This window comes from Copadichromis virginalis, linkage group LG12 (assembly GCF_057382275.1).
Source record: "Copadichromis virginalis isolate Kocher_CV1m ecotype Utaka linkage group LG12, C_Virginalis_male_GT1.1, whole genome shotgun sequence".
Classification (NCBI taxonomy): domain Eukaryota; kingdom Metazoa; phylum Chordata; class Actinopteri; order Cichliformes; family Cichlidae; genus Copadichromis; species Copadichromis virginalis.
The window spans coordinates 15,591,696-15,618,305 of NC_140629.1; the positions used below are offsets into that span (position 1 = coordinate 15,591,696).

At 40.6% G+C, this 26,610-nt stretch overlaps 1 protein-coding gene across 2 annotated transcripts; it reads right to left on the reverse strand.

The window, feature by feature from the left end:
• Nucleotides 1–753: 753 nt before the first annotated feature.
• slc33a2 (solute carrier family 33 member 2) lies at nt 754–26,019 on the reverse strand. 2 transcript variants are annotated; one of them, XM_085474939.1, is made up of 6 exons: nt 25,946–26,019; nt 24,626–25,450; nt 13,605–13,752; nt 7,525–7,625; nt 4,802–4,911; nt 754–1,049 (listed from the first exon to the last, which is right to left on the reverse strand). In XM_085474939.1, exons 2-6 carry the CDS (start codon nt 25,323–25,325, stop codon nt 852–854), a joined length of 1,257 nt encoding a protein of 418 aa, XP_085331065.1. In that variant the 5' UTR covers nt 25,326–25,450; nt 25,946–26,019; the 3' UTR covers nt 754–851. The 2 variants fall into 2 exon arrangements, with proteins under 2 accessions (XP_085331065.1, XP_085331063.1); XM_085474937.1 differs by having other exon boundaries at nt 25,911–26,009.
• Nucleotides 26,020–26,610: the final 591 nt, after the last annotated feature.

Here is a 26,610-nt window from a genome sequence, read left to right on the forward strand (position 1 = left end):
TACATGAGCTGTATGGTCCTCATTATTTCCCCATAATATACGACCCTGACTGTAAATACTAAATCTGTAACTCTTAATTCTTTTTTTTTTTAATGAGAAAGTCCCAGTAAATATGACTCTACATTGGTTAATTGTTAGATAGCATGTTGTATGTGTTGCCGCTCTACTCAGTCTGGCTACTCTGTATTTTCCTCCTGTGCATCGTACCATACAGCGTTGATACGAGGTAGCAATTTTTTTTTCCATTTACAGCTGTAAACCATACAACCCAGGAGAATGATTAACAAATTTACATACAGTTCATTATGACCGAACAAGCATAACAAAGAAGCAATATTGCTTTTGGCTACAGCTCTTATTGCTGTCTTATGACAATATTAAAATAGCTCAGATGATTTTATAAAAGGCTTTGATTTTTTTCCCCTTTGATTCCAAGTGATTCTTTTAGACTCCAAACTGCCCAACATTATCCACACCTCATCATCCTCCCTTCAGAAAACTCTACACACTAATCCTTACCTACCCAGTATCTGCAAGCCTCGCCGTACTCCAGTATTTTTAAGACTTTATATATGCAAAAATAAAATATCGCAAATCTGCCAGGGACATGATGTGCAATTAAGAAAACACTCAACAAGAAAAAAACTCTGTGACAGAGTACTTAAATAGCATGGCTGATTTTCCATTAAAAATGGCTGAGATAAACTTATTCAAGATCTCGTAAACTGAAATGAGTTTCTGAAGTCATGTGAGTTACATTTAACAGGATTCAAGAGCTTTTTAATGAGTCCAAATACTCAAATTATTTCACCACTGTTTCAGAACCTAAGCCAGGATGTTTCACCCTGATCTCATTTGGGCTGCTGGTGTTCCCTAAGAGCACCGGTGAAGGTAGCTGTCCACACGTGCAGGGCCGTTCCGGCAGAGAGGGTGAGGAAGAAGAGGAAGGCAACTTGGAAACCAAACCAATCCACCAAGCCTCCGGCCAGAGCGCTGAACATCAGCTTCCCCAGCACCTCGAGAGTAGCCAAGAAACTGTAGTGGGTCGCCTACAGGGAGAATTGGCAGCCGAGAGGTAGGATGAGGGGAAAAGAGATTAAAAGGGGAAGGTAAAGTAGAAGGAAGTGAGAGGAGAGAAGGGGAAATGGAGAGTTTGGGAAAGAAAGACACATTGTGAGTAAAAAGAGATAGCAGTATTGGGAGTAGAGTGCAACACAGTTACAAAAAAAAACAACAACAACGTGAGACTTCATCCTATCCACCAGCACAGCTTATCACCTTCTGTCTCTTAGGCATTAACATGGTTAACACAATTAACCACTACAGGGAGAAACAGGGCGAGAGATTTGATCTGAAAACTTCTGGGAAAAACAAACTGCAAAAGAAGAGAAAAATCCAAAATGCTGGAATACTGGAAGAGAAAGCGTGAGATCATGGCCTGAGATGATGGAAAAAGGCCAAGTGAAGCAGGCTATCTGATCTCAGCCTTAGGCTTTCAAGAGCGGAGTGAGAGAGGGAGAACAAGAAGGAAAAAGATTACCTAATCTCCCCAAGCCTCCTCCCTCTGCCCAAGAGCAGCAGGTAGCTCTGACAAACATGGAACTCTAGTGACACCTAGACCATTACCTGAGCACATTAATTAAAATTAAGAAAAGCAGAATTCATTAGAACAAATGCTTCGAGTCCTATAATCAGAATACATTTACAAGAAGCCTGCACTGTTAATTGTGAATTTCCCAACTCTGGGGCTAATAAAGAAATCTTATCTTATCTGACAAAGAAATATTTTATCTACAAATTAGTTTTTGTGTTACAAGAGGAAAAAGATACCACACTTAACTTTATAGGACGTTTTTACAACTTTGTCGGGTTCAGAATTGTGCTTTTGTTTGCACACTGTCAACGAGATAAACAAGGGTAACATTACAATCCCTTAAATGTCCCGTGCTGCAAGAAATACTCGTAAGTGTTTCTTACTAAGTGACTAAGTGTTTCCTGCAAATTATTTGTATTACTGTAGGAACAGAGCCATGACAGTTAGTCCAATAATTTATCAGCAGATTAACCCTTAACTGGGATCACTTTGATTTCTGTTTTTTGTTAAAGCAAAAACATTTAATATTCTCTGCAGTAGGGCTGGGCCATATTATACCGTTCACGGTAATACCGGTATAATGTTAGGCAATGATAGGAAAATGAAATATCGCGACAGAATATGAGTAAAACGCACATGCGCAGTGCCTTTGTTTTCATACACACATGGCAGATTGTTGAGTGAAACAGATGAACCAGAATTGGTTTGTAAAAATGGTGCAACTTCAGTGATGTGGAACTGGTTTGGTGTTTGTCCGTCAGATACACAACAAAGCACATTTTTTTGCAGAACATGCAAGCGGCCGTCGTTATTGTGGTATATGTCGGACTAAGATGCTCTTAAATCTGGGAGTAATCTGGGTCCTAAACTCCGTATGTTTCAGGTCAAACGAACACTGCAGCATCACTGAGAGTTAAAAACTGTCTAAATTCTTTCATCTTTAATAAAACGATCAGCATTGCTGCTTTACCAGGTGTAACTATGAAGTTTAACTTCCAGGCATCCATGAAAACAAAATTTATTACATTTAATGGAGTTAGAAGTTAGCAGAAGCTAGCGGAAGTTAGCTCGCTAGTTTCGCTAGTTACCTAAGCATGATATTGCATGTTCTGACTGATTTCTGAAAAAATTCAAACGTACAGCTCTGCTTTCACTTCCAACATAAATGAAGACAGGAAACTAAACAGCAGTGACGTTTGTAGGGTTACTGAAGTTGGGCTAGCTGGTATATAATGATGTGCTACCTGATCGCTAGCGACACAGCTATGTTAGCATAACATAAACAGTGAAGCTGGAGGACGAACACTAACACTTTTCCACTTATAAAAGTTAACGTGAAGGTTCCTCATAGTTAGAGACAAATGCAATCGCATGGCAGGATGCTGTAAACGGACCAAACTTCAGTCAGGAGAACAACTGAGATAATCCATCCACAATACGAGGTTAGTCATTAATATACTGCAGCAACATGGGAATAGAGCAGCTGCCAGAGAATTCAACATTAATGAATCAATGGTACAGAAGTGGAGGAAGCAAGAAGAATGAGTTTAATAAAGTTTGATTTATCTGACTGCTTTGTTTCACTTAATGTGCGTTATAATCCCGTGCACCTTATGGTCCGAAAAATGCGTACTGCACACTGCAGTTTAATGTTGCAAAGCACCTCTTTTTAACTTCAGTGGATATTATACATGGTTATGCTCAGGATATGTCAGCCCATTTCTACTGGAAATGCCTTTTGGTTAAACTTTCAGCAAGGAATTTGCATTTGCACAGTTACATTTTTATAAAGCTTTAATGTACATAAAAACCAGCTTCTTGTTTAAGTGAAAATAAATGGAAGGTTGTCTTTTTGCGCTAGTAATGTTGTGGAGTTGTATTTTGTCTCGCATCAATTATATCGTCAGTTATATCGTTATCGCAAATTTTCAAATATATATCGTGATAAATATTTTTGGCCATATCGCCCTGCTCTACTCTGCAGTTCACTACCGTCTTTTCTTTTCTTATTTATGACTTTTTTTTTAGATTTTGGAGAATGGACCATGCTCACTAAATCAGCTGAGGGCATTTCTCACTGGAAAAAAACAAAGACTGAAAATCATATCAGAATCTGATGAGTGGTGAGTGGGGTCTGTGGTCTGCAGGCTGAGGTAGAGCGCTCTGAGAGCCTGTGTAACCACAGTTAAGTGAAGTGCCTTTATTCTGAGCAACTTGTTTAACGGATTCGGTTTCTTTCTCCTGGGGATCGTTAACAAGCACTCACAGTATCAGTTTTCTGTTACTGGATAGCACTACCTTCAGTAACGCACACATTTACACACCAAGCGCAGGTGAGCTAATGCTCTCCTCTCATGTATGTACACACAGACCAAAATCCCACACCGACACTACAAAGAAAAACAGCCAGTCTGTGTCATGAGAATCTCTCAGATTAACCTCTGCTCTCCTTGTGAAATGCTGTACTTGTTCTCTCTCCTTTCATTAAGTTAAATTTCATAACTGGATCCTGGTGTCTGTGCTTCAGCTTGTGATTTTTTCCCCCTTCATCTTTCTTTTTCACGTTAGGACTGACAGCAATTTAAATGATAATTTGTCACCTTCAGAGATTGACTGAGTGACGTCTGAATGGCTGTGTGAAAAACGATCACCTCCAGGCAACGCTGGCCCAGATACGACGGGGACAAAAGGAGTTATGTCAAAGAGGAGAAAATGAGCAAGGAGAGGAAAAAATTCAGAGTTGGAAAAGAGAGCGTTTAAAAGACTAGAGAATGACAAAGAGACAGGCAGTAGGAGGGACAATGTCAGCAAGGGGGCCAGCAATGCAAGGAAACTGGGGCTGCTGAAACTTGACATTTTCCAGGTGGAAACAGCTGATGAAAACTGACAGGTACAGGTGACAAAAGGTATGGCACTTAATGCTGAAAGATTTCCCTCTCCAGCATCACTTTGACAACCAAAGGAAATGAGCTAACATTACATAATTTAACCTAAACAGAGGTGGTTGGGGGGGGGGGAGAAAGACAGAGGGTGAAAACAATGAAAAGACTGTATTGTTGGCTTGTTGAGCCACAGGAGACCTAACAGTAAAGCACAACGCAATAAACATTAAAAAAGATGATGACAACAGAGCAAAACTTGTACATGAAAGCAGCCCTGGGCTAGTTAATGAGCTTGTTGGCGGGAATGGACAGAACTCCTTTTTACCTGAATGCTTTCCTCGGCCCTCTGAGTGCAATGCATCATGGTAGTGAAGGTGAGCGTGGTGATGAGACCACCCAGGAAGTGTTGAACACTCATGCTCAAGACTGCCATACCTGAGAAAGCACACACACGCAAGTAAAATGGATCAAAACCAGCCTTGACGCATCTGAGTCTAACTACAATAAGACAACAGAAAACCCAGCAGTTCCTTTTCTGAAAGCAGGCAGAAAGCTTGCAGCTTTACACGTTGTTTTCTCTGCTACACTACTCACTTTACAATTCTATGTTAAAGTGAAAGCAGAGAGACAAAGCAGCGAGAAACGGTAATCTGCTGAAGTGCAGCTCCCCCCCCTCAGTCCCAGTCCCCAAAACACATGTAGTGTATCCTCTGAGGGGAAGTGGCAGAGCAGTGTTAGTGGGGAAACAGAGGAACCACAGAGCCTATCTGTCTCTGCTCCCACTAACACTGAATTATTCACTCAAGCCGCCAGAGTTTTTGCCGAGCAAGACTCTTCAGTCAGCGACATAAGACTGGTGGAGTCAAAAAGATACACCGACTGATCAGACTGGAAGAACGGGAAGCGGAGGGTTATCATGTAATATTGAAAAATCTGAAACTGAATGTTTTTTTTCTGTTTTGAGGGTTTTTAGTCAAGTTTTCCTGAAATCTTTGTTCTGGGTTTAAAATGGAGGCGGGAGATGCCTCTACTTTGAGTTGGAGAAGCTTGATAGGGTAAGAGACGGGCTCAGGAGTAGATGAATGGTGTGAATGTGAATCCCGACCGGCTGTTCAGCGCAATCAGATGTGTCATTCAGACATTAATAAATGAATAACTGTCTGGAGGGAGACCTCTCCTACAGACGTCCTCCACGTCATGCATTAAGACTGAACGCTTGAACTATAGGCCACTGGTTAACACAAGGTCTAACAGCATTTGAAACTGCCAGTGACATTAGTACCAGGCTTTACATCCAAAGTTTGACCTTTCAAACTTGACCCACTTTTCCTTCTAAGGGTTCTTCACTTGTCATACAGCTGACACAAAAAGTGTTCAAAATCTCAAACATTTTATATTGTAGTCATTCATGATTTCAACAACTCTCTTTTCCCCAATCTTCCTATTTTAGTTGCTCCCATTAAGGGATCCCAATAGGATTGTTCGCCTCCATCTAACCCCTTGCATTCTTTTCCGTCACTCCAACACTCTGCATGTCCTCCTTGACTACATCACGAATCTTCCTCTTTTCTTCCCGCCTGGCAGCTTCATGTTCAGCATCCTTTGTCCAATAATCCCACTATCCCTCCTCTGCACATGCCAAAACCATCTCACCCTTGTCTCTCTGATATCCTCATTTCTAATCTTGTCCATCCTGGTCACTAAGCACCTGGCACCTGTCTTTCTGTCAGGGCCGCCATCTCCAAACTACACATCATAAAAGGACTCACTACCAAGTTGCAAGCCTTTCCTTTCCCTCTTGCTGCCCTCACCTGTCACAAATCACCCCTGACACTTTCCCCCATCCACTCCAACCTGCCTGCACCCTCTTGTTCACCTTTCTTCTGTACCGTCTGTTGCTTTGGAGGGTTGACTTGAGATATTTAAAATCATTATACCTGTCTCTCTCTCTCTCATTCATACACATGTATTCTGTCTTACTTTTGCTGACTTTCACTTCTGTTCTCTTCAGAGCACACTTCCACCTAACCAGGCTCTCATCCATCAGCTCTCTACTTTCACTACAGAGCACAATGTTATTTGGAGACATCACAGTCTCTCCATAGGCTCCAGCTAACTTCATCTGTTAGCCTGTCCATCACCACTGGAAACAAGAAGGGGTTCAGGGCCCATCCCTGATGTAATCGCACCCCTCACTTCAGACCCACCTGTCACTCCTACCACACACTATACAAATTGCCAGTTTAAAGAAGAAGGTTTTGGAAGCCCTACTTCTAAACGTCTCTTGTTATATATCCGACTGGAGCGATGACGTGTTAGGCCAATGACTACAGGTCAGCTTCAAGTGCACATGGAAATGCATTAAATCTGAATGAATCTACTGAAAGATTTACATCTTATCCTGTCACAACAAATGTCTAATGTAAAACCCTGCTACCGAAGTCTTACTTAACCTCAATATCAAGTTACTTTCCTGTCACTGTCACTATAAACAAACAAAGAAACAAATAAATAAATAAATATCAGCTGCTTAACCACAGAACTAACACTCATTTTACACATATCCAGAACCTAAATGCACTAGCAGAAATACCATAAAACAATAGCATTGCAGTAAACCTGGGGACTATCATTGCTTGTGTCTTGCTGAGCCTGCCATAAGCACTGAACAGCATTATTTTTGCTGACTTCATTCCCTGCTGATAAAACTGTAACTGTGGCCACTGTTAGGCTTTGTAGCTTCACTGTGTTTGGTGTGTGTGTGATATTATTCACTGCCATTCACAATTTTTAAAACAAAGAATATAAAGATTCTAGGTTAATACGGGTCAGTGAGTATTAACACTTGTTTATTTGATTACTGCATATATGCTCATTGACATGATGACCAAACATGTAGCTCTTTGTTTTCATTGCCCGCTTCTGTCATATTTACATCAGAGCACCAAACATAAACCGGACTAAATAATCCAGAATTGTAGCATTTGTTAAAATATTTTGAAATCATTTACTTTGTGACCATTGTCTTATTGTGGGTTTGCTTCTCACCTTTCATGAGCGGTGATGGTTCGAGGACAGTGAGCAGAGAACTCTGGAAGACCATGCTGATTGTTCGCAACACAAACACGCGCCGCATCAGGGCCCCGATGCTGAGGAAAAACCAGCAAACAAGAAGATCATCAAAGAGCTGTTAACTAACTTTTAAGTGTATTGATGAGCAGTGTGATACCTGATGAAAGCCACTCCAAGCTAATATCATTAAATTTAGAGACACTTTGTTTGTTTCTTCGCATTTCACAGACGCACGCGCGCACACAGTTACATACGTGCACGTGCATAAGTAAACAAGTCCCCAGACACTAATTGATTCCCTGTTAGTGCAAGAAAATCATCCCCCTGTGGGTCTGGTTCATGACGTAATCAATAACCTAAGGAGATCCCCAGCATGAGAAAGATAATTAATCACTGTTAACATACATAAAAACACACACACGCACTCACACTGTTGTGTGACATCAGGGATTAACAATGCCAATCACTCAGAGGATACCTGCCACTCAAGGGACTGTGTGTGTTTGTTTATGGGGTTTTTTTGCATGTAATTATTTATGTGTTTTAAAAAAAGGTTGTGAGAAAGAAAGGGACACACAAGACAGGTTATCTGATTTAGTTAGGTAAGAAAATCTGAATTTATCTTTCATATTCAGACAGACTCTTTAAACATGTCTGCCAGTATAAATGTGACCGGAAACGAGGAGAAATAATGGTTCCCAAATAGATCTGTACCAGGGCTGTCGTGATTATATTTTCCAGCGGAGCTATCGACTATATTGATAAGTTATTTGATTACATGATTAATGGATTAAAACCTGTGCGTTTCAAAACATCTCAAAACCTAAAACCCAAGTTGATGCCATAAACTCTTTTAATTTAAATGTATTTTTATTTCTGTTCAAGACCCCCCCTCTTTCTTCTTTCACTCTTCCCTGTATCTTTATCTGGCTCTCTCTTCCCCCTGCACCCAGCGTTTCCTTACCTCTCTACTGGAAAACCAATCCTGCATCATTCACATGCTAAAGACATTCTTCTCTCTGTTGCTCCTTTGCCTCCCTTCTCAATGACAGCCTTTCATATCACGCGCTCTCAAGAGATGCTGAGGGATGTGTGTGTGTGAGAAAAAGAAACCTCCCTGGCTGCCACCTCACACGGGCCAGGCCCAGATAAGAATAACTACGTTCTCAGGTTGCCAGGGGCAGTTGTAAAGGGGGTCACTCACTGACCACTCAGCCGTTTCTGATGGTAGTGAGGATATACCTTCCAACGGAGCTTTTAGAGGAGGAACAACAGCCCAGCCTAACTAACAGCCCTTTCTGTGTGTGCGTATGTGTGTGTACGTGCAGGTGATGAGAAGTAGTAACCAAGTGGAGGAGCTGAGTGTACGTACAATCAGAAACTAGTTTTAACACTGAATCTACTACACATTTGTCATAACAGACCCACAGGCACAAACCACTGCTGTGCAATGATGTGATTTCACTTTTTAATTCTCACAGCTTGTAAAATCAAGTTAAAACTAAGGGGTTATCTTCAGCGGTCACATGAGAAAGCATCATACCAAAAATAAAAGAAAAACAGTTCATACTTGAGAAAAAGAATTCTTGATTCTCACAAAACAGGAGATGATTATACGAAATATTCACTCCACCTGTACAGGAATGGACTGTGAGAATCCAGTAAAAACATCACTTTTGCAGAAGACACACTTTCAAGCCAGAGTGAAGCATGTCAAGGACAACCCGGAAAAAGATTATGCAGACTGGAGGCCATCCTTTGGTCGGATGAGACAAACTAGAACCACAGTACCTGCAAAGAACCCACACAGGGACAGGGAGAATGTGCAACCCCCACGCTCAAACCCAGAGCTTTACACACAGTTCAAATAAATTACTACTATACATTTCAGGGGAAGACAGTTTGAGACTGGATGAAGCCAGTGATTTATTTCCCAATGTACAGTCTTTGAATTTTATTGTACAATGGTTTTAAACCTAAAACATCACCAAGAATACTTACTAAGTATATTTTGGGTCAGTGCAAAACCTTGCAAAACGAAAAAAAGATTGGTAATGAAATTGATGGCTTGTACAAATTTAAAGGTATAATTTCCAGGCTAAATCTGTCTATCTTGTGCAAAATAACACATTTAGAGAGTATTCTCTGTGTTGTGAGGGTGTGAAGATTTTACCGCCTTTACAAGTTACATAGGTGTGAAATGGAGAGGGAGAGTGAAAGATCAAAAGCCAAAGTATGACAATGACATCTTTTGAAAGCACTTTCCCTAAAAAAAAAAAAAAAAAGAAATTTTTGCCTTTGGAGGCTTTCTTTGTGTTTGCTAGTGTCACCTGACAAGTGGAGAAAGCCTGGAATCCAAGTGGAAGAAAAAGGACAAACAGACTGACATAAGAGAGAGCACATGGCAACTGATACATGTCAACAAACAGGCAAGCAAACACACTCATACAGCACTGACGCAGATAACAAAACAGGGCAACAGAGACTTTGCTTATCCATTAGCTCGTCATTATACCATGTACATCTAACATATGCTAATTACTTTATGCACATAGGTGCAGAATGTTCTAATCAGCAAAGATGTGAATTAATAGCAAGAATAAGGATTTATATTAAGACTACATCACTGCATGGAGTGGGAACTAACATAATATCCTCTGTCCAGGTATTGTTGTTAGTCACAGTTCCCATCGCATCACAATGGCCATAGGCAGGGCCGTCCTACAAAGTGATTCTATAGGCAGATCGAATAATCTTACATAACTGTGGTCAGGTGCAAATGGCACAATTTTATGTCATCTGTATTTAACATGGAAAATGTTTAAAAATCATATTATTAACACAAAAGATGTTTATTCAAATACACCAGAGTCTATGGAAATTTGTCTTTTTTTATTATTGTAAGATTGACAGGTTTTGTTTTTTTTCCTGAAAAGGTTTTTGGTATAAACAGTAATTAACAAATCTCATAACTTTACGAATCTTTAAAAAGTTTTATAGATTACTTTTTTGGCTCCTCCCTTCAAGAGTCACCAGAGTGGATCATCTTCCTCCATCTCACCTGATCTCACCCCATTCCTAGCATCCTCTTCTGTCACACCAACCCTCCACATGTCCTCCTTCACCACAGCCACAAATCTTCTCTGTGGTCTTCCTCTTTTCCTCCTGCCAGGCAACTTAATCTTATCCAGTATCTGTACTCTATACATGCCTAAACCATCTTGCCCCTTTTTGTCTCCAAACTGCATCTAAGCTGTCCCTCTGATGTACTTGTTTCTAATCCTATCCATTCTGGTCACTCCCGGTGAAAAGCTGAGTATCTTCAACTCTACCACCTTTCTTTTTGTTAGTGTCACCATCTCCAATCCATACATCATAGATGGTCTTGCTAACATCTTGCAAACCTTCACTTGCCACTTTCCTTCTGTCATACATCACCACTAACACTCGTCTCCACCCACCCCACCTTTCCTGCACTCTCTTCTTTACCTCTCTTGTGAACTACTGTCCATTGCTTTGGACGGTTGATTCCAGGTATTCAAACTCCTTTACTACCCTTCTCCATTCCATAAGCATTCTGTCTTGCTTCTGACTTTCATTCTTCTTTTCTCCAGAGCATACTTTTACCTCTGAAGTCTATCTTCCACCTCTTCCCTACTCTAACTACAGATCACCATTACCATCTATAAAGACCATAGCGCACAGTCTTCCTTCCTGACTCCTCTGTTAACCTATTCATCACTATTGGAAACAAGTAAGGGCTAAGAGCAGATCCCTGATGTAATCCCACCCCTGACAATGTTTATTCATCTCAAACTGTTGTAATTTACAATTGAATGTTCTAACAGGTACCTGTCTGTCACCTGTAGCAGAAAGTCTAGCATCTTATACCTGTCTGTAAAGGTGACAATTAAAAAAACTAGGTGGATATTGTGTCAAACTTGAGGGGTCCTTGTGTGTGTGTTTGCATTGTGTCTTTGCACACATCAGTGTTTGTCTGATGGATTTGCTGCTCATGTCCACGCTCCAGAGAGAGGGTTCCCATGCTCTCAAACAAGGCAGTGTTTACTTAAATTACTGCAAACCATATAAAGAGTGATACGAGGCTTAAAACATGAGATAGAGAAGTAAAGGAGACAGTCAGTGCACACAAAATCACAGATGAAAATAATGGTGGGTAAGTAATTTCTTGACAGCCACTCTTCCACTTAGACCCTTTCTGATAAAGCTTCAGTGAACAGTAGGTGAAACAAGTGAAGTGAACTTTTTCACCAGTTTCCTCAAATTTTTAAGGACTCACTACATACACACAAAGCACAATTTTTAAGGCTAATAGCTCTTTGAGAATTGTTTGATATTTCACGTTATGAAACCACTCTGGCCTATGCAACACTGCATACTGTGAAAAGTATTACTACTGTTTATTTCACCATCCTTAGTTAATCAGTGTGTTTACTGGACTATTATTTTGTCTCAGTTTTACTGAAGTAAACACTAAAAAGTAATTAACACTGGAAATACTCAAAGTCATTATAAATTTACAATAAATACTGGAGTATTATAAAAGATTAGCACTATAGGACACTTTACTTTAGTTTCCATATAATGGCCCAGTACTGTACTCTCACAACATGCATAGTGTTCAGAGCACAAGTTAGCGACATGTTGTGCTCAAGTATCTGCACTAAAGAGGTGATTGTTTTGTGTGTGCGTTATGCTTGGACACCAGATGTGAAACCCATCCAACAAGACTAACACCTGGGCTCATCGGATGGTGATCATGAGAACACATGGCTACATCAAAAGGGAATGGGTTCTTCAAAGGGGAATGTTTTGACAAATAGTATGACGTTGAAGTCTGACCTAGCTAAAAGTAATAAACTACAAACGAGAGAGTACCATTTTATTAGAGCTGAATACCTGCTAGAATGGAGGCAGGAGGGGGAGGGCACAGTAGGCCATTCTCTATAAATTAAGACCCCCCCTCCTACCGCCCGGTGTGTCTGTCTTTAATAGGGTTTGATTTTGTTTGTCTACTGTTTGCATCCCCCAGGGCATTTTTGTCTCTTTTTTGTCTGAGCTTTGGGTTTATTGGAACTGCTTTTCAATAAACTCTTTTATGCAATTTAAACTTGAATCTACAGTGGTTTTTGTGTATTTTCTGACTACATTAGTAATAGTTTAAGATTTTTGTTTAGAGAGTAAATCAAATCTTCACCTCCAATTTTTGAAACAACAGAATAGCCTTGTTGGTGCCTATCAAACTATTATCTCTGCAGTTTATTCTTGGATTCAAAGAAAGAAATGGGTAAAAATTATGTGTTTTTGGTACAGCCTGCTTGTAACAAAGTACCTAAAGCTACAATTTAAAATTGGTTCTTTGCTACAGTTGTCTGTTATGTATAGAAAAATTACAGGTTCATCTCTTGAGTAAGGAGTCTTTTTATGTATGAATGATTCAGGGGACAGTGTTATGTGGCTTAACAAAAAACAACTAAACAAAAATAAGAAACCCCAACAACATACTCTGAAAATGGTCAGGTTCAAGGACGAGACCGAAAATGAATGACAAAGCAGTCAATGTCCCAAGAAACATTTTATAGACCTTCAGAAAACCCAAAGAACTATTGTTCAAGACCACTTTAAAAAGTGCACAGTACTATATAACAGAAATGGATAGACCTATAAGAAAGTGATTTTGCAATGTCTTCTTGGATTGATGGTGATGGACTTTTTTCAGTACTCTTTAGCACTTGATATTAAATAATCGATTAACTGAAGAAACCTACCTGCCAGGTTAGTTCATGATTAAATATCTTAGTTTCAAGCCCAGGTGACTATTACACAGTTTCATGAAGAATGTGGAGTTAGTAACATGCAATTTAAAGTTTTTCACAGGCATTTTACACATTTTTCAAGGGCAAACACCCCCCAAAGACGCCGCTTAAATTGAAGGGTTTTGCAAAGTGAGACCACTTAAAAGAGTCACAAAATATTTCTGCCACAGAAAGGCCATGGTGAAACCAGTGATAAATGATGGTGCTGATGAAGGCTACCTAAACTGAGCGAGCAGCAGGCCTCCCAGGGACGATCCGCAGATGGAGAAACCCATGGCGATGACGCCGTTCCAGAAGCCGAGCTCCCTGGCAGTCATGTGGTGATCCAACAGGAACAGAGGAAACATGGTTACTGCACCCTGCTCACCTGCATACACAGTGATAGTAGACAGAGGTGGACAAGAAGAAGACGTCCAAATGAATGATGAATTAAAATGGGTGAAGGGTCAGGGTGGTGGTTTAGGGGTTGTAGGATACAATGAGTAAAAGACGCATTATCTACCGTATACATCTGACTAAGCATTGCTATTTTCACCAACGGTAAATATAAGAGACACTTTCTGAATACACATGCCTATTCCAATCACAGTCAAATATTATGAGGGTGCTGTATCAAACTGTTTAGCCTGCAACACTGAAAAATAAAACATGGTTTTCCTGGGATGACGACTGCAGAATCAAATGCGGAACATGTGGCGCACCCAGGCCTATTCCTGGAAAGTGTCAATAATAGATGCCTGACAAGAAAAAGAATACCCTCAGTCACTTTATCAAACGGGGCCTAGCACTTTTCCTAAAGCACAAAAAGGAAAACACAACAAAAACACAGAAACTTCCACAGATGAAACAGACCGCACAAAGACCTTTCAGTCAAAATAAAAAGTTTCTGTCAGGCAGTAAGACTTTCTCTGTGTGGTATTGAGTGTGGGGGTAATGTTCTGCTGAACATTACAGTAAAATATTCAGTGGTGCCGACTATACGCCATTATTATATTAATGGAGACTGACTTCAGAAAGACAGTGGGACCAAGGAGCTGTATGAGTGACAGCTTGGCTCCCAGACTGCTGTCAAATACGACACAACACAACCGACGACTCACTCACTCAGTCAGCCAGGAGACAAACAAAAATAGAGAACGAGGGGGGGGGAAAAAGACAGATGAAACAGACTGAAATGAAAAAAATAATAAGAGAAAGCCGAGGAGCTAGGTAGGGAGTGCAGCAGCGGAATTAGAGTGTCACTGCCGAAACAGCGGTGTGACAAGCCTGCGGAAATTCGGGGAAGGAAACGTGGATTCTCCACGTCTCCCTCCTCTGTCACTCATATTTTACTGCTGGAAATTTGCATATGGTTATCAGAGATGGGAATGACCATGTTCGAGCTTGTCCTGAAAGGTCATTTAGTCAGAAAGGATTACTTCTAAAACAAAAGTGTTTGACTGTAAAATATTTGTTGTTTAGTGCTTCAGAAAATATGGGAAACTGACCCAAGAACTGCCACTGCAGCAAATCTAAAAAGGTTTCTTACATCACACAAAGGAGGGAAACCCCATAAAATGTGCAATTTTAATAGTGGTTGATTTATATTGCTAACTTGAAATGAATAAGTCACATGTACTAACAACACATAAAACCAGAAGTTTAAATTTCACAAAGGATATCCAGAACTTGTGCATAAATAATAATAATAATAATTAAGGAAAAATAATATTACACTGATGCATCACTAAAAATTAATCAATGTCTCACTATTTCAAAACTATTTTTACAATAAATCTAAAAAAGTTTGACTAATTATAGAATGGATTCAGAACAATTTTGACAATTCTTCAAGGAGCAAATTCAGATTCAGAGCAGAATGTTTTTGGGTTCCCGCCACACAAATGTAAAGACATGATGCTTTCCCTTTTTCTACATCCTGATAAAGTAAATATTTTTGAGTGCTGGTTGTAAAAAACAAAACAAAAAACCCCCCAAACAAACAAAGAAAACCCAAGCCATATTTTACTGCAGTCAAAGCAATTAAACGGTGGCGAAAAGGGAAAATCTGAGTAAATGAGTGGTAACAACGATGCTGCAGACATTAAAATCCTTGAACTTTAATGCACCTCGTGAGGAAAAAAACCAAAACACTGGAGATCATATTAGTTTTGATCATTGGTATCTTATAGAGATTACACTCATGAACAGTGACACAGGAATTTATTGTTTATTACAGTATGGCACATTTTTTTCAGCGGTCAAGTGCAACTTAAACGGTATAGCAGCAAATTTCTACAAAAAACAGTAAAATCCTTTCAGTCCACGCACTCCGTGGGTGATGTCTGTGCATTACTCACATTTTAATCTGTCATCCTCTGTGCTGAACTGTTCTGAGTTGCATCAACTGAGCAATAACCATGTTAGTCATAATAAAGTAAACACTGGCAGCAGCAGTACCCATGATGCCAGAGTTGTTTACCCATGGTTCTGCGCTCCTGTGCCTGTCTGTCTGTTGTTCAGCTCAAAGCTCAGAGCTTTCACAGTCCTGCCTTCAACTAATTATTTCTTTAAAGGGGGGAAGGGGTGGTAACATGCACACACACACAAAACAAGGCTGATTATTCCTTTCTATAAATATTCTCAAAGCAACAATTGTCCATTTCAGCAGGGATTTCATTAAACATCCGCTAAGATTAAACAGAGTGGAGGGAAAATCAGAACGAATGGAACAAGACTGAAGGAGAGAGATGGCAAGAGAAGAAGAAAGTGAGGAGGGAGAAATAAAGAAAAGGTGAAAAACTAAGAGAAAACAGGAATACAAAAAAAAGAAAAAAAGGACGAAGAAAGAAATAGGTGAAAAGGGCAAATACATAAAATACATAAAATGATATGAGTTAAACATGACTGGAGAGATAGGACAGGGATGGAGACTGCTAGAGACAGAGGAAGAGGAGGAGGGGCAGATGAACAGAGACAATGTTAGGAGGTTAGTGAAGAGGAAACAGAGGAGGAATGGCAGGCTCAAAGAAAAGTGTTTACAGAGAGAGCAAAAAGACAGCATTATTTAACATTAAGAGTGACAGCATGAAGGAAGCTCTGTTTATTCTACTAATTTAAAAAGTGCCCTATAGTAGGGTGGTGCAGATGGACAATGATCTCTGGGATAAGCAACGATCTCTTGACAACCAAGAGAATGTTTTGTTTTCTCATCAAAGCATGAAATTATTACCATCAATATTGCATTCATATGACAGTTTATCATGTCTCCTCAACTTTTTAGCTCTTGGTGTGAGTGGCCGTGAGAGAAAAACTGTAGGTGAAGAGTACAGGACAGACAGATGAGCTACTTTAAACATACATAAAGAAGTTGGAAGAAATCAAAAAGAGCCAGGCAAATGTTATGACATAATACTGTTTTAGCTGTCCAGCTGATATCTGTCCACTTCTGTTAATTACAGCAGACAACAAAGCTCTCCTGCTGGTATACTTTGTTATTTCTCTTTGTGCTGGAAGTGGGAAATAAGCTCCCCGGTGTGTCTTTTCCTCTCTTTCATCAGGAGCAGTAACACTGTTGTTTTTTGGGGCACACAGTATGAATCAGGGTGGGTGGCTAGCAAGTGCCAGTGCACAAACGAATAACAAAAATACAAAACCTGGCATTGATCGATGACACTGATGACTCATATCATTCTGATAGATATCAAAACCATTCAGTGAACCCACGTGCCCTATGGATGGAGAACAGATGACAAAAACATGCCATCATAGGATAAAAGTGATCAGATCAAGCAGGACAAGTGGGCCCAAAATATGCATAACAGAGATTTTCTCACTGAACTGGTCAACTTTTCCTTAACTCTTTACCCCCTTAAAAGTCTACTAGGAATAACCTTTGAAGCTCTCTTCTGAACTGAGAGGTTTCTGTCAGATGTCAGGCCTGCTTATAGAAAATGACTGTGTGTCCATGAGAAGTGCATCGGCTAGCCTTGGAAAAACCTGAAAACTATTGGTCATTAAACCACGTATTTATTGAGATATACAGAAATATCAAAAAAGCGTCATTAAGGATATAGGGCAGGTCATCAAATGTCGCCTTTATGGGGGAAAGAGTTAAGCCTCTCGGTTGTCTGTATAAGCGTGTTTGCAGCAGACGGGGGATAACAGGTTATACGTATAGGGATCACAGACAGATAAGCTTGAGATGAGGGGAAAAGGTCAACGAGGACATTGGGGTGAAATGCTGACATTCATGCTGCACCTTAAACAAAAGAGCTGGCAGAGCAGGTCCAGGAGAGATCACCGAGGACACACAGTCAACATTTAGTGACCCTTTATCACTCCCTGGTGAAAGCAAGGTAAAAGGAGACAGGTTCATACATACTACATGTCTCAGCAAAGCACTACACACACTCTCTCACACACTCACACACACAAACATAGGTATAAACACACACACATACACCTTCAGCTCTTTGGGTTCCCTCAGGACAGAAGAGTAAACAGAACCCTCTCTGAACACAATTACATATAATCCTGTGTATATTAGGCTATTGACACAAACAAGTCCCTGCAGATCGATGCAGATGTTCCCCATGGCCCGTAGGTCTCACGAACACTGAACACTGAACGATACATCATCACTCCAACTCAAACCTGCTACATTACTGGGCTGCTTATGCTTGTCACTTGTGTTTATTTTCTGAGTGCAGTATTACTATGCACATCCTTTCCATCTTAAGGCAGCTGCACAGTTTCCATTTAGGTTTTTAAAGCATTTCAAGCAATCAGGGGAATATCCTCAATAGTTGTCAATTAATAAAGGCAGCTGATGTTGATTTCAGTTCATTAAGGCAAATCAATCATAAATACCTGTGGTTCATGTGGTAAAAAGGAGGATTTATATCTTTAAATGTCTAAAATGATCATGCACCCATGGATAAATGTGTTTATTTCTCTTTCCATTTTGCTCTCCGTTTCTCAGGGCACCATGTGGCGGTTGTTCATTAATTCATCCCCTCCTTCAGCCTCCCTTCCTGCAGGCCTTCCTTTTCCCTCTGGAAAATAACCCCCACTCTCTCTCCAAGTTTTTCTCTAAATCTGCTAGCTAAATCTAATGCAGCAGTGCTGCATTAAATTCTTTCCTTGCAAACCTTATATATTTTTTAAATTGCTGAGGCATTGATGCAACTTTGTGGTTATCCTGGAGGCATTAGTTGATGGTGCCAATGAGCTGTATCACAGTACACTGCTGCAGTTTCTCATATTATGTTTCCTAAATTCATATATCCTCAAAGCCATTTTTTGAGCAGGAAATGCTAAAGTTAAAAGCAGGAACAAAGCTTCACTTCTACTGTTCATCCATCCATCCTTACACCTGAGCTGTTTCCTGGAGAAAGTCACCAGGGTTCACACTTGTCAAGCATACAGGGCCTCTGTTTGACAAGTGGTGGACTGCAAATTGCTGCTCTGATGTATTTATTTAGTATTTAAAAATTCTACTTATTATAAATAAAGGTGGCACAGGCACACTTGTACAGCAAAAAGTGCTTATATGGACACACAATCAGATTTTAACTTCCTCTATATTTATCTATTCATACACACTAAAGCATCTGTATTCCAAGGATAGAAAGCTGACTTTTAGTGTCTTTAACACATTCACATACATATAGTATCTAATAAATCAGTTCGCCTTATACCCACACTGATGTCCAAACACTCTTTTGTTTAGCCACGTGCACTCGTAGTATCGTGACTTAGCTAAATGTGTTTTCCTATGGATCAAATTCCAGCTTATCCGATATTTAATGAACTGATGTAAAGGAACCTCATGGAAGTTTGCTAACAACCAAAGTGACCAAATGCACCATGGGAATATTGGATGACAGCAGGACATCAAAATGTTTGTGTCCAACACTGAGCTTATTTGGAACTCATATCCACCATTGTTTGTCTCTTTTTTTTTTTGGCTTTTTCCCCCATTTTCTCCGTCTGCTTCCCTCCCCCTCGCTCCCTCCGTCCATTGCTCTACCCAGACAGTTCTCCCATCATGCCTGTAGCCTCAGATGGCACAGGGGTCACAGTTCATACACAAGGCTGCCAAAGATTGGCCACAGTGTTGGACGCAGCACAAACTCAGAGTTCATTAGGGATAGATGAGGGAGAGGGGTGTAACACACAACATACCCACATAGCCCTTGAACAAAAACAATACTGTCTCACATAGGCAATTATGCTGGCACATCTAGGCCTAATCTAAAATATTACACAACCATTTATTTTTTGTAATGCAAAGAAGGGGGATGTTTAAATCAAACCAATATGAAAACCTAACAAGTGAGAAGACTTTAAATGTATATCAAAGGCATTTATTGCTGTTATCATTAGCATCAGCCAATGGCATGCACGTGTGTGTGTGTGTGTGTGTGCGTGCATGCTATGTAACGGAGAGAGTGTGGGGTGTGGAGGGGGATGCTCCCGAGACAGATTAGGGGGTCCAGCCAGCCTTCATATTTTGTCTAGTAGTATCGTCTGCTGGGGCTTATCCGATTACTGAGCCACCCTTAACACTCTCCCAACACACACACACACACACACACACACACACACACACACACACACACACACACACACACACACACACACACACACACACACACACACACACACACACACACACACACACACACATATATATATATGTACATATACACACACACACACATATATGTACATGTATACACACACACACACACCTCAAGACTATGAAAATATGAGGAGACAATTATATTCCCACCACCCACGCACAGTGTAAACACACGCACAGAAACACACATCACCAGGATGCGCCATCTTCCATTTCAGGTTCTGAATGCCACAGACACAAAGACACTCTAATCCTTACATAATCCCCTTCTGCTACCAAACACCAAACTCTGGCCACATCAACTCTCTCTCCCCCCCATACACACAAGCTCAACTATTTCAAAACTACTTTAATTTTTTTCCCTTTCTTTTCTTTTTCTTTGCTTCTTGTTGGAAGAAACTTGTTCAAATTCAAAACTGTGCATTCAATTAAGAATGCATTTTCATCTCAACTTTGTATGTGTGTCACTGTGACTTTAAAAACAACTGCTTTATCTGTCTAACGTCTCCATTTCCCAATGTGCACGCAGGACATGCCTTGCAAGGATCACTTCTCTAACTTCTTCACTGCGCTTGTGAGTGCAGTACTCACAGAAACACCACCAGAGACATCTAGTGGTGATCTTTGGGCCCTACATCAACACAGCAGCGACTTCAGAAATTCAAACTGGGACGAAAAAGGGCTTGTTTCTAAAAATTCTGCATTTTATTGCCTCTGGAAAGTTAGACTGGACTGAACAGAAAAGAAATAAAAACAAATCAAGTGTTTTTATTTCTAAAATTGGTATTATAATCAAATACAGCTCTATGTTTAATACTTATTTATCCTATACCGGGCCTTGGTACAGCCTCTCAATTCATCCATTCTCTTAAACAAGCCTCCCTTTAAGCTTTGCGCTTATGGGCCTCTCATCAATAACAGAAGGTTGAGCAGCAGGTGGGTGGGGTTTCTGTACTTGCACCCATCCATCCATCCATTCTCATCCTTTTTAGGTTCGGGGGTGGGGGATGACACAAAGACAGACAACCATTCGCACTTACATTCACACCTATGGGCAATTTAGAGCTTTCAATCAAGCTAAATTGCATGTCTTTGGACTGTGGGAGGAACCCACGCAAACACAGGGAGAACATGCAAACTCCACACAGAAAGACCTGATGGTGGAATTAAACTCAGGACCTTCTTGCTGTGAGGCAAAAGTGCTAACCACCGTGCCACCATGCCGGGTGCCACTTGCAACTTTTACCATGTTAAACCATGTTAGAGGTATTTCCTACCTTTGACATGATACAAAGGCTGAGAAAACTGCTAAACTCATACATAAACTTTTTGATATAATAATCCGACACTGCAATAGTATAGACTCGCTGGCCACTTTGTTAGATACACCTGTTCAACTGTTTACTAGCACATATCTAATCAGACAATCATATGGCAGAAACACAATAAACTTAGGCTTGTAGACATGATCGAGTCAGCCTACTGAAGTTGAAGTGAACAGAAAGAAATGAATTTAAGGGTCTTTGAATGTGTCATGGTTGTTGGTGGCAGACTGGCTGGTCTGAGTATTTCAGGAGCTGCTTATCTACAGGGATTTTTTTTCCAAACAATCATGTCTAAAGTTATGGAGAATGGTCGGAAAAGGGAAAATATCCAATGAGCAGCACTTCTCTGGGCTAAAATACCTTGACACTGACTATGTCAATACCCATATGACCATAGTGAACTCATCTTTTTGGTACACTGGTTTCTTGAAGATGACAAGGAGTTCTTTGTACTCAAGTGCCCTCCAGAGTCACCAGATTACAGTCCAAAAGAGCACCTTTGGGATGTAGTAGAACAGGAGATTAACATCATGCATGTCCAGCTGACAAATCTGCAGCAATTGTGTGATGCTACTAAGTTAATATGGTCCAAAATCTCTGAGGAATATTTCCAGCAGCTTAATGAACCAGATCAATGAAGAATTAAGACAGTTCCAAAAGGCCAAAGCAGGTCTAACTTGATACTAGCAAGTAGGGCTGCCACGACTAGTCGACTAGTAACGATTACGTCGACTATTAAAATCGTCGACGACTGATTTGATAGTCGACGCGTTGTTTGAAGCTTTGTAAGATCTCAGAAGACGCAGGAATAAGTAGTAGTATTTAAGAGTGTAATAACGGACTGAAACAGAAGATGGCAACACTGCATGTACAAGGAGGCGAGGAATTACAAACCCCTCATCATCAGTGGCACGCCAGTGGAGAGAGTGGACAGTTTCCGATACCTGGGTGTCCACATCACTCAGGACCTGTCATGGTCCTGTCACATCAACACCCTGGTTAAGAAAGCCCGTCAGCGTCTCTTCTTCCTCAGAAGACTTAGAGACTTCCATCTGCCACTGAAGGTGCTCAAGAACTTCTACTCCTGCACCATCGAGAGCGTCCTGACGGCAAACATCTGCACCTGGTTTGGGAACAGCACCAAGCCGGGGTTCAAGGCTCATTAGAGCCGGTGAGAACACCGGACTCCCAGCAAATCGTTTTCAAACCCACTGCTGTCTTTCGCTACTCAGGTTAAACATGTAATATAAGTCACTTAGATAACTTAAAAATGTTACTGTTTGGCTTTTTTTTTAGTATTTTATTTGTTCCTGAGTAAATCGGTTTGGCTGAGAAATAAAGTTATAGTTTTTACACAGCTGAATAAACGTCAAGCAGACAACTGATTATCAGAAGTGTGAGATGCTTGAGAATATACTCCGGTGTCCTGTTATATTTTAGATAGCAAGGAGCAGACGAGACTGAGTTTATTAAACTCCACCGAAACAATCTACAGATTTCATTAAACTTTAATAAACTATCATCTTGTCTTTATTTTTAGTTAGCATGTACCTTAAACACTTCAAGTTGGAAGCCAGGGCTCTAGAGTGCGACCAATTTGGTTGCAAATACGACCAAATTTTTCAGTGGTGCGACTAAAAAAAACCATTTGGTTGCACCTGTGCGACCAACTGTTCGGGTAGCAAAAAAAAATAAAGAAATCTGCAACCTTCCCTGTGGTCAACAACAGACACATATTATGCCCCTATCGTGGACTAAACCAATCAGAGATAGTAAGGGGCGGGACCTCTCTGATTGGCCGTGGTCCAGTTGAAAGTGCAGGTGGGAGTGGGAGGTGAGTAGCTTGAATAAAGCGATATCAATTCATTAAATCCTGAATAGACTTTTAAATATAACTGTGTTTGGCCAGAAATGCCAGATTCTCAGATTAAAGCTCACAAAACCATTTCAACAACAACCAAACAGCAAATGAGAGCAGGTACACGGATTCCACACAAAGACGTAAACACAGAGCGGACCGACTCATCAGAATCAACTTTGTCTTTCTCGGGCAGCCCGTAGACCGACACGCTGATCAATGTCGTCATGAATTTTGCTGTTTTGCTTCCACGACTATTAAAATCACACTCCATGCACAGCTAGCTCTCTCTCTCTCTCTCTCTCTGTACTTCAAGAACAGTTTCCCGTCTCCAATCTCTGTTTTCTGTATTATTCATTCGCTTATTACCCACCAGTCTACCGTTGTTTACAGCGCTGTCGGCTGCTGTCTTTTTCTTTTCTTTTTTTCACTTAAATGACCTCGGACAAGAAAGCCTATTTTTTCTGTTGTTCAATACTGAAGAAATTTAAACTTTATATGCAGAACATTGTAGAATATTTTTAAGGTTATCTGCTATAAAAAGCCAGACCAGGAAAATCTCCTTCATGTTTTTCTGTGTTTTATTCTCAGTTACTTTCACACAAAGGCATCTGCTGTGATGTTCACAATTCTGATGAAGTCAGTACTGATAAATGATCAGAATTATAATATTTCTGACTGTCTGGGGCTAAGTTGAATCGAATCGGGACTTTGAAAACCAGAATCGAATGGATTATAGAAATCAGTGATGATACCCAGCCCTAGTGAGCAGCCTAGGCACGACAGAAGTGGATGTAGCTGTAATAGGAAAAGAACTATTGCTAACTTCTCTGTTAAGTTAAGGCCTGATCCTTCTGAAATTCATAGCCAGTGCTCTGACACGGTGTCATCAATCTTTGAATGCTGAAAAAGCACAGTGTATCCAGAAAAACACATTATATTATATAAATTATTATAAAATTTGTGTACGCCTAACTTTAAAAAGTTAGGCGTACCGGTACGCCCATGGCAAAAAGTTAGTCTAGAGCCCTGTAAGCTAATGATATTTATATAAGAGCAGATGCATGCTGGTGCAATAAGCTGTATGTTTTACGTTCAATGGATGCATGATCTGATTAGTCGACTAATTGCAAAAATAATCGGTGACTAGTCGACTATCAAAATAATCGCTTGTGGCAGCCGTACTAGCAAGGCATTCCTAATAAAGTGGCCAGTTAAGTGTATAAGTGAAAATATCAAAAAAGGAAAATTCTGCTTTAAAAAGAAAAAAAAACCATACACTATGAGAGAACAATTAAAAAACAAATCTATAACTACATTGACAATAAATACTGAGCATTATTGCCCTTCTGGAAAATAAGCGAACATTTATCACAACAGATCACTTTACCTAAACTTAAACCAGTGCTTGAATAATAATCAGACTTACCCAATTTGTATGTTAGCACATAGAGAACTGTCCAAGGTGTGCCAGGCACTGCCAGCAGCTTCCTCCACACCCTCCACGGCCGTACAGCGTCTGCTCCCTGCCCTCCCTTTTTGCTGCCGTCTGCCTGCTGGCCCCTCACAGTCTCATCATCCAACACAGGGGCCCCCCACACAAACAGGGCTACACCAGCATACACAAATGTCAGCAGCATAAACATCCAGCTCCATCCAGCCACGTCAATCACAGCTAGCAGCCCACCTCCGGCAAACACTGACCCAGCTTTATACCCTACAACTTGTGCTGTGTTCCCAAGGCCCAGCTCCCCACGTCCTTTTAACAACCCCACTGCAGCTCCATCTACAGCAATGTCCTGAACAGAGGCCAAGGTGTTCATTGCCAGCAGGGTTCCAGCTACACCCCAAATATGTGCCTCTGGGGCCAGGGCAGCACTGGAGAGGCATGTTAGAGCAAGGCCAGAGACTGTTCCCACCAGCCAGCGACGCTTAGTACCAACTCGGTCCACCAAAGGCGCCCAGAGGACTTTGAGTACCCAGGGGAAGTAAAGGATCTTGGTAAAACCGATGCGTGTGAGAGAGTGCCCAGCTCCTCGCAGGTATACAGGAAGCAACGATGACTGGAGACCATAGGGAATGCCCTGGACAAAGTACAGCAGGCCCAAGAACACTAGTTTGTCATTCATGATCTATCCCCAAACGTGACCCTGTGGTAGAGCAGACACTGGCTTGGTCCATTGGTCAGGTCATCGTCATTGTTTTGATTAAAGGGGACTCCCTCAAATGGACGGGTTGTTCCAGGTGCGCAGGCCTGAAATAAAAGACAGAGTGTGAAATTAAAGGTTGTTACAGTGAACGTCCACAGCTCATACAGGCAGCCTTAAAAGGCTGGGTCTTCACTGCTGCTTTATTGCTTCTCTGCCCAGCTCAGTTACCAGCAACGTTGCCCCAGCTAACGAGAGCCCCCTCAAAGTCAATGACTCGTGCTAATCATGTTCAGTACTGTTGTCATTGCATCTGGTTCATCGTTTACCCTGCATCACAACTCAAACACGACTTTGCATCGTTTACATTTCACTACAGGTGCACAATTTAAGTTTGTTGCCTGGCTACCGTTAGCAAGCTAGCTTGCTCTCAAGCTAAACGTACTCAAGCGATTAGCTTAAAACATATTTCATCAGAGGTCCAGTATTATTTTTGGAATTTTATTTTGACCCGGAAGTAACTAGAAAAATATCAGCGTCTGTTCTAAGCAAAATCTTAAAGCATACTTAAAGGAAAGTTAGTTAGCTCTGTGCCAGCTAACCGGAGAGGGTGCTCCGCTTGTTTTCAGTCGGGATGAGCTTTGAGGTTGCCAGATTCTGGCCAAACAATCCCCCTTTCTGCGATGCTAAACCAAGAATAGTTTCTTCCATCATTTAAACTTGTTTTTTTTTTTTGACGTGAAATGATATATACCGGCTTTTAACCTCCTAGGACCTGGCGTCCACATATGTGGGTTATTTAGACCAAAATACTCAATTCTGCTCTACAAGGGCCTGATATCCACTTACGAGGACATTATACTGCTACTGTTCTATCAAAGTTTTAAACTAATATCCTCATATGTGGCTCTTATTTTTCATAAAAACAAAAATAAGGTAAAAAATAATAATCTGGTAATTCTTTGTTTTTACATTCATCGGGCCCCAATATGCCCAAATATCAAAGAAAAATAAAAAATGCATGCCATGCAAGAGTTCGGGTCTTAGGAGGTTAAATATTTTTATTTTTATTTTTTAATTTTTTTACAATTACTACGCAAGATATTTTCATTACTACCCATCTAGTAATCACATAACGGCTGAACACGCTTTCTGCATCTGGCTCGGTTTTCAAATCAACACCAGCATTTCTATATAGCACATGATGGGAAAACACGTTTTCCCATCATTTAAAATGTACTCATATTGTACTCATACTACCAATGTG

Coding starts and splice junctions, on each gene's coding strand:
- slc33a2 (XM_085474939.1), bottom strand. CDS start 25,325: ATGAATGACAAACTAGTGTTCTTGGGCCTGCTGTACTTTGTCCAGGGC. Junction 7,626..13,604: donor CTGCTGCTCGCTCAGTTTAG/GTAGCCTTCATC, acceptor GTTTTTCCTCAG/CATCGGGGCCCTGATGCGGC. Junction 1,050..4,801: donor GGGCCGAGGAAAGCATTCAG/GTAAAAAGGAGT, acceptor TTCTCCCTGTAG/GCGACCCACTACAGTTTCTT.